Source organism: Branchiostoma belcheri, unplaced genomic scaffold (genome assembly GCF_001625305.1).
Source record: "Branchiostoma belcheri isolate BF01 breed outbred unplaced genomic scaffold, Haploidv18h27 scaffold188, whole genome shotgun sequence".
Classification (NCBI taxonomy): domain Eukaryota; kingdom Metazoa; phylum Chordata; class Leptocardii; order Amphioxiformes; family Branchiostomatidae; genus Branchiostoma; species Branchiostoma belcheri.
In genome coordinates this window covers 161,923-177,121 of record NW_017803357.1, presented here as the reverse complement: position 1 = coordinate 177,121, position 15,199 = coordinate 161,923, and the positions used below count along the sequence as shown (strand labels likewise).

Here is a 15,199-nt window from a genome sequence, read left to right as displayed (position 1 = left end):
TTACAGACGGACAGACAGACACACACACACACACACACATACACGAACGCCCCTGAAAACATAACCTTCTTAGCGAAGGTAATAAAAACAGGCCTAGGCATCCAAACAGCTCTCACTCAAAGCAAGGAAAGCCATGTTTAGTCTCAAATCTTTACAACGTTCTTCTGTCTCTCCGAAGTGCCTGCTCAGAATATTTGACGCTTGTATCAAACCAATACTCCTGTATGGGTGTGAGATCTGGGGAAAAGAACCTGTAAACGAGACCTCACCAATCGAAAGTTCCCATAACCGTTTCTGTAAGAATGTACTTGGAGTGCATAGAAATTGTAGTAATGTAGCTGCTAGAGCAGAACTAGGAAGACTCCCGTTAGATTTAGATATATCACTGCGTACTGTTAAATTCTGGACACACTTGACACAACTTAATACCGATACACACCCTCTGCAAGTTGATGCACTCCTGTTACAACGTAATTCCCTGTCATATAGTCGTAGACGGACATTGTTACAGCGAGTGAAGGAGATCCTCGATCACTGTGGATATTCCTATCTACTGCATATTGATAGTACAACCTGTGATCCTCAACATATGTATAAAGTTTTAAGGACAAGGCTTTCAGACATGTACATTCAAACTTTCTTCCATAGTTTGTCTGTTAATACCGGTAAACTGAGATTCTATAGAAAATGTAAAACTGAATACTGTTTAGAACAATACCTAGAACATTGTGACTTCGATCAGCGCTCCGCTATTAGTAAAATTAGAATCAGTGCCCACTCCCTGGAAATCGAAAAAGGGCGATATATGAAACTACCTGTGTCGGAGAGAATTTGTAAATATTGCTCCTCAAATGCAGTGGAAGACGAAATTCATTTCATCTCCAACTGTCCATTTTATGACGACATCAGAAATCAATTATTTACCACCGTGTCCAAAATGCTGCCTTACTTCCCCACCGTTCCTTACCACAAAAAAACAATTTTACTACTAAAATCAAAGAACCCACGTATTATAGAAGAAGTGGGTAAATTCGTCTTCCATTGCCTAAAAAGAAGAAGTCAAACCCAGTAAAACTAGTGTCATGCCATGTTGTAGAATATAGTATAATGTTAGAAGTAGATATAGTCTCACAATCACATACCACTGTATTTTCTTTCTATGTTGTTTGTAACTGCAATTAGCCCTCGGGCAAGTACTTGCAATAAACTTTCAATATTCGATATCCTATTATGGTCCAAAATGGTACAATAGGAGCCATGAAGTCAATACACCAGGCTGGTTCAAAATTTAAAGTTTAAACAATGAATTTTGAACTTTTAATGATACCATTGCATTGAAAGATGGAATAACTGAAACAACTAGGAAGAAAAGGACTGTTTTCAACTGTTCAGGGAAAAATATGAGCATTTTGCAGTTGATTCTGAATTTTTACTTTTATTTGCAAATCAGAAAAAAATGAAGCGGGCGAATCCGTTAATCAAGAAATTAAATTGCTGACTGGCCTTAGAATATTCTTCTACACCACCAGTAAAAACTCTTACCTACAGAGCTGACTGGACTACTGCTTCTTGCTGCTATATGTAGACGACGTAGTTTGCGCTTTCTGTGGCAAGAACACAATCACAACATGGCTACATATAGCGTCAAGAAGCATTACTTCAGTCAGAAGCTCTGAGGAAGATGTCTGGTAGGCATTGAAACATGAGCTGGTTGTATAAGAAAATTCCAGTATGCCAATATCTATGTTCTACCAACCAGATGAAATTACTTTTGGAATTTCTTTTAACAGTGCATAATAGCAATCTTTTCCTCACTTTTTAACCTTTAGCAAACTTAATTAAGTAGCCTTTTGACTACTATTTCAAATTCTGTATTGATCATTGAGTTAGGCTGCAGGGAGAAGGTTACAGTGATCAACCTTTTATCTGCAAATTTTAACTATTTGGAGACAGGTTTATTTGCAACTCAGCTTCAAGAATACTAACTATGATATATGATACAAACTAAATATGCAGGGAAATGTTTATAAAATGGTACATGTTCATTTTCAGGCACTCGGCCTCCATGCTCATGCAGACGAGGACGGTCATGAGGGCCATGAAGGTCATGATGAAGGTCATGGTGATAAGGGCGGCCATCTTGACCCAGTGCTGAAAGGTCTGACGGTGCTGTTTGGGATCTACTTCCTGTTCATCATGGAGAAACTGATGGGCGTCATGACCAAGAGGAGGGCCAAAAGAGTGAGTCTTGTTCCTGATACATTCTATTTGGAAAGTCATCTGTATCCAGTTTTATCCTGTATCCAATTCTCCTAGCTCTTTTTGACAAACACAATGAACAGTCAAGTTCAGCTTAAAGTTCTACTCTAAGTACAGCAAACCTTTCTAGTAGCCCACATGTCAGGTGGTTGACAACAGCTAGGATTCCAACTTCTTGGTCCAGAGGCAGGGTTGCTTAAACCATTGGACTACGCAAATTTTCTCCAGCTTTTGCTGATAATTCCAGTGCAGATATTCAGTAGAGTGTTTGCCTTGGATTTGGTAGGTTGTAACTCGATCGATCCCTGACCAAGTCATACCAAAGACTTTGAAAATGGTACATACTGCTTTCTCTGCTTAACATTAATTATTTGGGAAAGAATATTATATGGACTGGCATGCACCACTACTAGTGGACTAGCCTCTTGCTGTAGTGATAGCACAACAGAGTGGCCCAAGGGCTACAGAAATGGAGATGGGTGCGACTATATGTACCATCTTATGGTTGCGTCTGCAGGTCCTTGACTTGGCACTGTTGCTGCTTTAATATTCTTATTCAGTAGATTCAGCAAACAGCTAGGTGTACACTACTGAATGTTTGTTGAAACATCTCATTTTTTTATGATAGAAAGCAAAGAAACTCCGAAAACAGAAGGAGCTGGCCCACCCTGCGGAGTCCTATGAGTTGAAGGTGGCAACAGACTCACCTATAGAGGACGACCACTGCCACCACCATCATCATCATCATCACCATGACAACGAGAAGCTGAAGGATGCTGGGATAGCCACCATGGCATGGATGGTGATCATGGGGGACGGGCTGCACAACTTCAGTGATGGCTTGGCTATAGGTGAGGAATGCTGTCTTGCATAGTGGCTTTTTTGTTGATCATCTTATTAGTAACAGGGGAAAGTCAAGAGAACTCACTCACTCACTCTCACTGTCCGGTTTATCGTCTGTTGTTCCCTGTCTTCCAAGCGTTAGACGTCGACGTGCTTGCACAGTACAACTGGGGCTTGATGGCAGCACGCCACTTGTCTCTGTCCTGTGGGTTGATCTTGTACATCCTTTAATTTTAGGGTATTGATATACAGTTGCAAGTTAGTGCTTAAAAGCTGTCTTTCACTTCGGTAATGCAGTAAGGATTGTGTGATGTGAATTCTTTTCCTCAATCTTATTAAAGGGGCCCCCAAGCCCTTTTCCGTAGAGTGTAATCGGCCGTTTTAATTCTACGTAGAGCGTAGACGGACCCTCTAATTCAACGTAGAACGTAATTGGCGCATTTGGCGTAGAGCGTAATTTGCCGTTTTAATCCTACGTAATGCGTTGTAGCTATCGGGAATTAACCGTACAGCGTAATCGATTAATTGTGCGTAGAGCGTAATCCAAGCCGCAAACGGGAACTCAAGGCCTCGCAAGTGCCGGGTTGTCGCGGCGCTCGAGGTCTTTCTTGCTCTACCCCCTTCTATACAATCGAACAATCCACTAGACTTGTTCCCAGAGCCATACACAAGAACAAGGAAACACATGGGAATGACCCCACAGTGCGCTGGGTACGAGATTGACCTTACCATCGGTGATGTACAGGAGGACCATTGGCCAAACGCCACAGATGGCCACAGTGAAGAGGGTAGAAGGCCTTAGAACCACATGACTTGTAAGGCCCAATAGGGGCCCTCAAGACGTTTCTTAGCGGGAACATCATTGCTGATCAACGGCCAGGGTAATGGAGGACACTCCCGAAAAGAGCAATGTCATCCCCGTCATTGTGCGGGTGATGGGTAACGCGGGACCGTCAGCAATTGGCAGCTGAGTCGTATTGACAAATTACGCTGTATTGTTTGCGGCCTTTTCTACCTTCGGACGACAGCCCCACAAGGCTGAAAGGTCCACTTTTTGGTCCACTTTTTATCTAAAGGTCCAAGACTTTTCTTTAAAAGACGGACTGATTCGCATCACCAGCAAGGCTGGGATCCGCCGTAGGAAAACTTTGTCATTGAAAAAGTTATCTCTGATTTTTTCTTTGAAACCCTCTAAAAACGCAGGAAATGCCATTTCAGAAGGTTCATTTTTCAAAATTTCCCGGGGGAGCATGCCCCCGGACCCCCCTAGGAACCTCGCGCCTTTGGCACTCGCCTAGCGCCTACGGGGCTCGTTGGTCCCTCACTTCAAAATCCTGGCTACGGCCATGTTACCATTTACGGATCGCCCTCCGATCTTCGGGCGATCGACTCGCGGTCAAGTTGGTACCTGCGGTAATACTGAATACCCCGTTTTGTATTCTCTACTTTCAATGTATAAGGAAGTGACCGCTGGTTACTACTTTTAATTCAAGTTATGTCACCTCTACATGTGATAAATCAAAAGGTTTTCACGCAAACATGCAGTTGCTAGCTGATTGAGTTCTGCATAGTGCGTTCGGAATCTTTCGAATTTAGCGTAGAGCGTAGAGAAGCGTCCGGAATTCAGCGTAATACGTAGCCGGCTCTCAAAATTTTGCGTAGAGCGTTGTCGGGACCCCCCTTGGAGGCCAAAAGAGCAACTTTACCATAAGAGTCACGTGAAACTGCTTGGTTTTATTATTTTGTGACATCTCATGTAGACTAAGACTTAGTGATGATCTGTATATGCACAGGGGCTGCTTTTGCCAGTGGGATCCCAGGAGGTGTGAGCACATCTATTGCAGTCTTCTGCCATGAGCTGCCACATGAACTTGGTGAGAGGCTTGATCAGTTCTGTAGATGTTAGTAATGTGTGTTAGAACTGCGTGTGTTTGTGGGAGAGGTGTATCAAGATGCTTGATACAGTGCATTTGTTACTAGCTTATAGATACAGGCAGGCTACCAGAAAGGGGTTGTTGTGCAGGGGAGGGTATAATTATGTACCTGCTAGCATTCCTTTGAAATGTGCAAATCCTCCTGCTTCCATCCACCCGAGGCAGGGTCGGTGGTGCAGTATTCTAAATACCTTACAACCGACCCTGCCCTAACGGCCACAGAAACTTACTCCAGGTGACGTAGCCTCTCACGCCCTGTCAGCTAATCAGTGACATAGCTTTCAGTTGTGCAAAGCTAAGGGCAAAGGTTGCCAGGAATCCGAGAGCCAATCATGTTACGTCTTACATTGCCTCTTTGGGTTTCATGTAAAATGACGGTTGGTAATTTTTATAATGTTGTGTTAGCCGTGCCTTCTTTTGACGTCAAACAGCTCATGAACACCAGAAAATCACGCTACAGCTAGGGACTACTTGATGGCCGAAACGTGTTTCTTAGGACAGGCGGAGGGAAAAGCCTGTGTTACGTGAGCTTTCTGCTCGGCGCTGCCTGTTCGTGAGATTGAGCAGCAGCGCCGGGCTACGGTCTACTCAACTCAAGAGCGACGAGTCCATCATCCGTGGCCGTCTGGAGACGACCTCATTATTGTAGTGAGTCTGCGCAACGCAATAATGAAAGAGCAACGTGACAAGCTGAGCTCGCTTGGCCTGAAGGCGACTTGTTTAGGTAGGAACGCAGCTGTGCCGAGACAGTCGTGCGGTGGTGCCAGTGTTTACGTCCGCCATCTTGAATTTATATGATCCTGGTGCTGATTGGCTTGTGGCAAATAAGGCAAGCTCATTAATATGTAGAGGACACGTCACCTGGAGTAAGTTTCTGTGGCCGTTAGGGCAGGGTCGGTTGTAAGGTATTTAGAATACTGCGCCACCAACCCTGCCTGCTTCTAAAACATATAGCTATTAACTAGAAGTGCAATGGGTAGACTGGTATACATGTATTTTAAACCTATTCATCCATTGAACAGACAACAGAAATGCAGATTTAAAAAATGGTACCACCATGAACATCCATATATGGTAGTTGTGGAAGTTTAAAGCACACGGGAGGAAGGAAAATCTGGCAGTTACAAGTTCTTTGTAAGGAGTTAAATTTATGCAAGTTATTACATCATTATTTGTTTGCCATTGTAGTCCTCTAATGTGCCCCCCCCCCAGGTGACTTTGCTCTGCTGATCAGGGCAGGCATGTCGGTGAAACAAGCCATCCTCTACAACCTCATGTCTGCCTGTATCTGCTACATCGGGCTGCTGATCGGACTGGGCATTGGCAAACTGTCAGGAAACGTCATCCAATATGTGTTCGCTGTCACCGCCGGGATGTTTCTGTATGTTGGTCTGGTAGACATGGTAAGATTGCTTCAGATACTTTAAATGCAGGGACTTTTGCATAGGTTTCATTTTTGCAAGTTATGACACTGTAATCTTCTGTAATTTTATGGAATTTCTATCAATGATTATGCATGATCTATACTAATTTGATGACGTCATTTGTCAAAATCCAAGATGGCGGACCATATCATTAGATGACAGGTACATTACAGCTATTTTCCTTAAAATATCATCGCTACTTTGATTTTTTAACATGAAAGGTTAATTTGAACCTGTTTAGTCTATTTCCATTGTATTTTTAGGATTTATCTTGAAAAAAAAAGACTTAGGCCACACCGACTTAATTTTATGGATGACATCCACGCGAGCATTGATTTTCGCCAGTTCTCAAAAAAAAGAGATCACGTCCACCAAGGCTTTGGCCTGGCTTTAGGCCTGGGTAGTCCATGGTAGTTAGCGACAGTATGGAGCCAGGCACCCAGGCTGCCGAAGCTCCACGATTCAAGAACTCAGTACATACATACAGTATCATAAACACTTTTTGTTAAGCTTGTGTTATACACCATTAAGTTTTATGGGAATAACCTACATGTTTCTAGACGGTTTTAGGCAATAAAATCACATGAATGAAGTCATAATGACATCATATTAAGTCATAATGATATGAAAATTATTATGATTTATTATTGTTAGTACACCATCCTGAAAATTTATTGGCCACGGTTACGATGTACCATTCATGAGTCCACCCCCAGTCCCAGGAATCCCAAAAAAGCCCAGTCTAAATAGGGTTAAAATGAAATTAAAATCATGAAGGTTGAGATCTTATATGTATTATCGTCTCCCCCTTTCCAGTTGCCGGACATGGTACATCCCAATCAGCCACAGGTCATTGCGGAGCATGACCACGGTGAGCACGGCCACGGTCACAGCCACAGACAGAACGACTTCTCTCTCGACAACAACCACGGGAAGAGGAAGAAGAAACAGGAGCCGGTTAATCCTGTCTTGGTGCAGACCTTTGGACTTCTGGTGGGCATTGGGATCATGTTACTCATCGCAGTGTATGAAGACAAAATAAAGATTTAACAATCGCCATAGAACATTGTTATTTTTGATCAGGTCTATATGATAGTTTAGAGCACTGCACAAATGTTGTACCAGTAGATATTATATATATTGTTATTCTGTCTTGTTCTGTGTAATGATATCTATCAGAATAAGACTGGTTTTAGTGTGTGTTGATGGGAATGAGGATCTGATAGACTACATAATTATGTAACTACATACATGTACATACTAAGTACATATATGAAAAGCTGTTATAAATAAGTGAGAATTTTCTGTATATCTTGGTCCATTCTGATGTTAATGAAGAGACGATGTGTATACAATGGTTTGAAATGTTGTTGGTAGAACAGGATGTAGGGACTGTTGCAGTGAATATAGATATTTTGGAATGCTTAGTGGCCAAATCTAGATAGGTATGAAATCAAATCATACCTTTTGCAAAGGAAATAGTGCATTTATTTTGAAGAGTATGACAATACTCCTATGTGCTAATAATTGCTAAGTCCTGTTGTGTGAGCTGGCTGAGGCCAGAAAGTTCATATAATGGACCAGGAAAGTTGGAGAGTGATGTGGTGTTTTTTCCCTTCAACTCAATGATTGATGCAGTACTGTTGTTTTTTTGTCAATCTGCAGCTTTTAAATCAAATTTTTATACAAATTTATGCTCAAGTTGTCCTTTTGGTGCACTTTTTATCAATTTCTGTCTCCCCCATCCTTCTGGTCCATATGTTGGCAGAATGCAATGCACCTGACGTGTGTGAAACTCAGAATGTATTGTGCATAGCACTTTAGCAGATTACCTTGTTTAAGGTTGTTTTGGTGTACAGTATTTAAGTATAGTGTCTGCAACAGGCAATGTTAACGTCCAACATAAACTAAAAAGTATGGATTTCATGCAGACACAGTATGTTCTGCTGTCCATCCTCAAATATTTAAAAAGGTCCTGTACTTAATGATGATGATATGAAGGTACATATCAGACAAACCTGCAGTTACAGGTAATAGTGACTTTAGTAGTATTAGTGTTTTATTTTCGTTTCCCCTCAAGTGTTGTCTTTGTAGAGTCCATTTTTTCCATGTTGTGTTGTCAAACATGTTTTTTTTTTCTTTGAACACGATCCTTGAAGTGCATTTTTTAAAGATTTGGTCATGATTTTGCATCATTAATATTGCTTATTGGTAAGGAAGAATAGTTTTTCCAATGTTTTAATTTGGGGTAATGTGCAGTGTCATGTCAAGAGGTCCTGAAATACATATTAAATTTATCCCTATCAGACTATTTTCTTTTAAATTCCACAATGTATGTGTGATAGTTCACAATATTCACAAATGATATTGAAAAATAGCAATTTTTAGAAAGTCACTATCGGAGTATAAGAATTATGATTTTTGCACAAGAAGTTGGTATTTATAGAATAAACAATCACATTCAGGTTGATAATTTTGTCATCTCCTTATCTAACTTGAATGAATAAGTCTGATACTGATAATGAGTACAGCCAAAATGGCACTTTTATTATGGCTTTTATAACACATGAACAGCATGTGTGTAGGATTTTCATGTAGTTTCATCAGAGATTTTGGCACCATGTAAACTTGGAAAACAGTCGTAACTAAAAGCCAGACCAATAGAAGACAAAAACTGCCATTCTTTTACCATATATACATGTAAGACTGTCATGACTTGTGCTGTTGTCAGACTAACAAACACTATAAAATATTGTATTTAAAAAAAAACACATCTATATTATGTAAAAACAGCAGACACTGAACAATATACATTTGGCACGAATTCACAGCAACATTTTTCCACAACATGACTTGTATCAGCTAGCAATGCAACAATAACAACTGCAAGATGACTCACAACACATTGATATGTATAGATACTAGTAGCATGGAATGCATATTATGTATGATAATGATTTGGTCACTTCATGACCATGACATGGTTAAAAAATTTAAAGTTGTGAAAAATGTAAGTCATGTCAAAATGAGTCAATGTAACTCATTTCTTGTAAGCAAATTGTGAGTCTTGGATGGAAAATTATGTCATGGATGTACATGTACCAGTATACAGTTTAGAAAAAAATAGTGCTTCTAAATGTACAGGGAGTGGACAAATACTTTCTAAAATCAAAAAAGACTACAAGGAACCTTTTATGAATCTGGGAACAAAATTTGAAGAACTAGAATGGTAGACATTTGCTTGGGAGCAAATACAGAAAATGGCTTCACCATATCCCCCATACCAAAAAATGGGCGTGTACTCCTCCCGCACAAATGGATTGTTCTTAAATCACCCCTGTCCAAAATGTGAAGTGTTCCAATGGAATCTTCCAACGCCTTCTGCAAATGTCAGGTCATTTGGCCCCAAAATTGAATCCATTTTACAGACATGGCAGGGAAAGAAGGAGAAACACAAGGGAAAACTAGAAAGGCTGACAATTGATCGGGAGCCTGGGGGTATTTGCCCTCTCTACATGTACCTCCATGCCAAATTTAGTCATTTAGCTGCAAAATGGCAGAGTTGAATCCATTTAAAGAAATGGCAGGAGGAGGAGGAGAAGAAGAAGAAACATGAGAGAACACAATATGTTTCACCACACAAAATGCAAAGCATTTCCTTCGTATACAGCTTGCTTCTACGTATGTCCACTCCAGTTAACCATCAAACTCAAATGGCGTTATCTTCATGAATTTTTCCACAAACTCATCATCTATGAAAGAGTAGACCACGCCTTTGATCCTGGTGGCAGAGTAGATCTCCCCCAGTTGCAGGGCATCCAGACAGTTCTTTGTGTCCAGGTTGTCCTGGATGTAATCTATGCACAAGTCCACCGCTTCAGTCATCTGCAGAAAGTCAGCTGTTTCAAACACTTTCTGGGCATTGTCTCCTGTCAGCTGAAGTCCCTCTCCATGCATGTAATCATACAACACCTTGAACATGGAAGCCAGAGGGCCATGGAGCATAACCTTGCCTTCAAGGCTCTCTCGCATTCCTGACAAAAACATGGCCTTGAAAAAGTCACTGTGTGCCGAGAGGACTTCTCTACATGACAGAAAGATGTGCTCATCTACATGGATTTCAACATCTGGTAGTTTGGTCAGCAAAGAGTTCACTGTGATCTTCCCATTAGTTCTCTTTTGGTAGCTGCGACCATCTCCGAGCATACGCCATCTTTTGTGTAGGCAGGACTTTGGTCGTAACTGGTCATAGCTCTTACGTCTCCTCAAGACAAGGGGCAGCTGGGATTGGACATCAGAGTCAGTGCTTCCACGTATCAAGCTACTGGCAGAGAGTACTTTTCTGCCCACATCTGGTTCAAAAGTATCCTCACTTTCATTGCATAACCAGGGGAGCAGCGGTGTGGGGCTGTCTTCAATGTCAGGATCTGTAGAGCCTGACTGTTCTTCACGTTCATCACTTGTGTCATTTTCACTGTTACTATTCGTGTTGCTATTTTGTCCCTGCTGTGCTACGTTCACTGTTGTAGGGTAAATGGTGGGCAGAGATGCCTGGACACGGCGGAAGGTTTCAGATGGCTGTGGAAAGGTTTTCCTGGGTGTGCTATCACGTTCCTCTGCCCCGTTCTGATCTAAGGCCTCTATAGGAATAATTTCTGGAAGACTTGATGGTGGCAGTGCCACTTCCTGTACTTTTGGCGCATGCAGAAGGGAGGGGAAGGATAAGAGAAAGTTTCCCTCTACTAGGAACGTTGTTGTCTCAGTGAATGTATCCGGCGCTGTTACTGGTCTTCCTAGCAAGGGAAGTAGTTCTCTTCTTCTCCTTAATGTGGCCATCTGTCTCCTGTACTGAACTACCTGTACCTTTAAGGATATATCTGTGTCAGTAGCTCCGTGAGGTCATTTTGGAAGACATCGGTCAGGAGTCTTTTCAGTGGACACTATCACCTGTCCAAAGAATAACAAATAAAATGGGTCACAAACAAACCTGACACCTGCTGTAGGCTATAGCAACGGAACTCAAAAGTTTGTTCTGGAAATGACCAAAACGTTATGTTTTACATGGGCACAGCTAAATTGTCGTCAAACAATGATCCTGATAAAAGAAAAACAGAACTTGACATTACATGACAAGCATACACGTATCAGTTGCATCTGTCCTGTCAGAAGTTGCCCCGCCCACCAACCTTTAATAACTTTTAAACACTGGCAGCTGACGCTTGAAACGATGTCACTATCTAAACAATTCAGCAACAGATGCTTCAGCTTCTCAACCATCATCTTTGATATCCTGCACATGTTGAATTTGTCGATGTAGATTAAGAGATTAGGCATCAGCTCATGCCGTCACCTGGTCAACAGGGTCAAAGTTGCAGACGGTCGATTCTTTGGAGTCCACTTTCCACAAAACCTCTGCTTTCGCAAGGGTCAGCCGACATACAAACACCAAAAAAAAACATACAAATGAACCTATATGTCTTTTCGAATCTCTTCCGTGGAAAGTTGCAGCACCAAGTTACCTAAAAGACGGTAAAAGTTTAACAAACCTGTGGACCTGCCGTCTTGCACAGTTCTGCCGCCATGACTGTTCTGCAGATGGTGGGCCATTTCAAATTTTATAGGGGTTTATAGGTTAATATGAACACAAACTGCTTGATTACAAACATTTCTCAATCAATGAAGCTTGAAAAATCAACTACTGACTGATATTATTATTCATCAGTTTTATTCTGTGCTCTTAAGGCCATGCTTTTGCTATTATTATTAGCATTATATATACATGAATTCAAGTTACACCCCTTTTACTTCTTGTACTCGTCTGTTAACCTCTATGACCCCGGCGCGAAGGAAAACAATAGCCTGGACGGACCGGGAGAAATAGGAGAAGATGGGGGCGTGAGGTGTTTACTTTGATAGTGGCTCCTACACCGGTGATGCAAGCCCAGGTGTTGATGATACTACAAAAACATGCTGTGAAAAGTGTAGGTTCGTAACACTACTGCTTGGATTTGGACTTGAATTTCAGTTTTTATTGATTGAGCCCTCACAGTCACGTCACCCCTCCAAAAACAACAACACTGCAGGGTGCTCAAGCATGATTCTGGTGGGATGTACTTTTTCTCTGCCAAGAGCTCGTGATGTTTTTGTATAATCGTTGACGTTGAGAAGGAAGGGTGTACAAATCTAATACTATGGCTAGAAATCCTGGAGATTTACAACATCCAGTTGAAAAGCAACCTTCTGCTAATCACCCTCATGTCAAAGTCAAGTTGAAGAGAAGCAGTGTCTCATGGGAAGTGCACAGTGATCAAGAAGAGAGGGATGATGCCACTGTCACTTGTAAGAATGATGACACGATTGTAATGCCCAAACAACAGACAGTCACAGTAGACAGTGCAAAAGGCAGAGTTCATCAATCCTACTTCGCATGCTGTTCTAGTTTTCAAAATGACTTGCTGTGTGAGAAAATAATTGACTCAGATGACACAAGGACAACAGTAGGCAGTCAGAAATGTCCTTCTGGTGCCAAGGAAGTAGATCTACAACACAGATGTAATGCGGAAATAAGTGAAAGTACATTGCCACCTGATGAAAAGTCATCCTTGGTAAAAGAGGCAAATGTAAAGATGTCCTTGACTCAAGATTGTAGGAAAGTCAGAACAAGTTGCCCTGAGACATTGACGTATGAAACACCAAGGGCTGGTTACAAATGTACTGATGGTTCAGGAAATGAGCAACCAAGGTTAGATGTGGTCAGGCCAAGTTGCTCCGAAACAGTGACTTGTGAAAAACCGAGTACAGAAGGATCAGAACAAGAGTCACCAAGGTTGTGTGCTGTCAGGCCAAATGGCACTGAAACAGTGATTCACAAAAAGCAAAGGACTAGGGACAACAAGTGTACAGAAGGTTCAGTAAATGAGCTACCAAGGCTGGAGGCAGTCAGGGAAACCTGTAGAAAGCTGCTGGCACAGGCCTTTGAAAGAGAGACACATAACATACAACTGGTGAGAGAACTGGCCAACAGCATTGAGGACCATATCCTTTGTATGGGTCAAATCAAGACATTTTGCCTATTGTCAATGTTATTACACTGTTGCAGAAGTAAGATATTGGATTTGCATTTCTTGACATTAATTTCAAGTGTATTATTAAGTACTATAATAATTGATAACATTTAATCTGAACAACATCCCAAAAACATCCTGCCCGTGGCTGAGAAAAACAGACCCAGGTAGGGGAGGCTGGTCCCCACATGTTCCCGGGTGCGCCTTATTAAATGCTTTGGTCTACTAGTACGTCCAAAACTGCCCTATGAAAGTTCATGTGTGTTGGCACAAGTTATTATGAAAGACTAATTCATTCTAGCATTGGAGACAAAGTTTAGTCTTTACTTCATGATTATTACAAGTAACGTTATGTCACACAATTTTTTCTGACACGTTTACAACTTGTTGATCAAATATTTGCCTTAAAAGAGGCAGGTTGCCAGGGTATCAAAGGGATAAAAGCAAAGTGACAAGTACATGTACTTTTAAGCTTAAAGTAAGGTTGCTGAAACCATTCTCAGACCTTAACAACAGCCTCACATATCTTCTCTGAGTTCAAGAACACAGGAACGAAGTATAAGAACAGAGTACGGAGCAGAATTGCTAACCTGAAGGACCCTCAGAACCCTGAGCTGAGAAGGAGGCTGGTACAGGGGGACATCACCCCTCAACAGATGGCTACAATGTCAGCTCAGGTAAGAATGTAAGGGTAAACCTAACTTAACAAATGTCCTACTGATATGTATAGTTTATACAATATGCCTGTAATTATATCTTTACCCACAGATCCCCCCCTCCCAGGTAACTAACAAATTATAGGTATCTCTCTCTCTCTCTCTCTCTGTCTCTCTCTCTCTCTAAATGGTACAAATTACAAATACAATATGCCTCTTATTTAATATCTTTATCCTTGGATAGCCTCTAAACCAACAAATTTGGGTAACCAACTGGTGCATAATTAGTTCAGTATTTAAAAGGCCAAATTCAATGTGATTGTTGAAATATTGAACACTGTACTTCTAGTAGTACATGTAGTAAGCCCAAATGTACAACACCTAATGATTATTTTCTTTGATCGATTGAGTGAGAATACAAATTATATCATGATGGCTACAATGTGTGTAAACATTGTAGACCTTAACTGTATTTAGTTCCAAAATTAACCCTGCTTTTCTTCATCAGGAGATGGCCTCAGAAGAAGTGAAGAAGTTTCGTAGGCAGGTATCAGAGGAGTCCATCCAAAGACGACAGGTTCCCCATGCTGATGGAACCATGACAGACATGTTCAAATGTGAGAACTGTGGGCGAGAAAACTGCTGCTACAACCAGGTACTATCTTTGTGAATGAAAGAAAAACAATGTCTAAAATTTACCATAGACTGAAAGCTTAAGACTGCAGACACATATCTAAAACTCAAATAGATAAAAAAAAATGCAGCAACAAAATTGATAAGGCCACACCAATTTAATTTGTTCTTAATTTTTTTCTGATTTGCAAAAAAAAAGAAAAAAAGATTCTGGTTCTGAATGAACTCAAATATGCTCATATTTTGCCCCCAACAGTTGAGGAAAGTCCTTTTCTTCCTAGTTGTTTTTAGCCTGGTTACCAAACCTATTATAGCTCCCGAGTCCTACATTTGCGGAGAGGATGTAGGACTCGGGAGCTATAATAGGTTTGGTAACCAGGCTAAGT

The 15,199-nt window shown here is 41.2% G+C and overlaps 3 protein-coding genes across 3 annotated transcripts in view; 2 read left to right on the top strand and 1 right to left on the bottom strand.

Moving 5' to 3' along the window:
• LOC109467687 (zinc transporter ZIP6-like) overlaps positions 1 to 8,928 on the top strand; it is a 24,035-nt gene extending 15,107 nt beyond the window's left edge. The window contains exons 6-10 of the mRNA XM_019765731.1: positions 2,053 to 2,241; positions 2,888 to 3,110; positions 4,896 to 4,976; positions 6,249 to 6,439; positions 7,277 to 8,928. Of these exons, the coding sequence (XP_019621290.1) occupies positions 2,053 to 2,241; positions 2,888 to 3,110; positions 4,896 to 4,976; positions 6,249 to 6,439; positions 7,277 to 7,510 (918 nt within the window). The 3' untranslated portion in view covers positions 7,511 to 8,928. The remainder of the gene's footprint in view (positions 1 to 2,052; positions 2,242 to 2,887; positions 3,111 to 4,895; positions 4,977 to 6,248; positions 6,440 to 7,276) is intronic.
• Positions 8,929 to 9,998: 1,070 nt separating this feature from the next.
• Positions 9,999 to 12,057, bottom strand: LOC109467688. The gene is made up of 2 exons (XM_019765732.1): positions 12,007 to 12,057; positions 9,999 to 11,407 (listed from the first exon to the last, which is right to left on the bottom strand). Exon 2 carries the CDS (start codon positions 11,294 to 11,296, stop codon positions 10,157 to 10,159), a length of 1,140 nt encoding a protein of 379 aa, XP_019621291.1. The 5' UTR covers positions 11,297 to 11,407; positions 12,007 to 12,057; the 3' UTR covers positions 9,999 to 10,156.
• A 244-nt stretch (positions 12,058 to 12,301) lies between these two features.
• Positions 12,302 to 15,199, top strand: part of LOC109467685 (transcription elongation factor A protein 1-like) — a 13,145-nt gene continuing 10,247 nt past the window's right edge. The window contains exons 1-3 of the mRNA XM_019765730.1: positions 12,302 to 13,495; positions 14,047 to 14,201; positions 14,689 to 14,835. Coding sequence (XP_019621289.1) covers positions 12,652 to 13,495; positions 14,047 to 14,201; positions 14,689 to 14,835 — 1,146 coding nt within the window. The 5' untranslated portion in view covers positions 12,302 to 12,651. The remainder of the gene's footprint in view (positions 13,496 to 14,046; positions 14,202 to 14,688; positions 14,836 to 15,199) is intronic.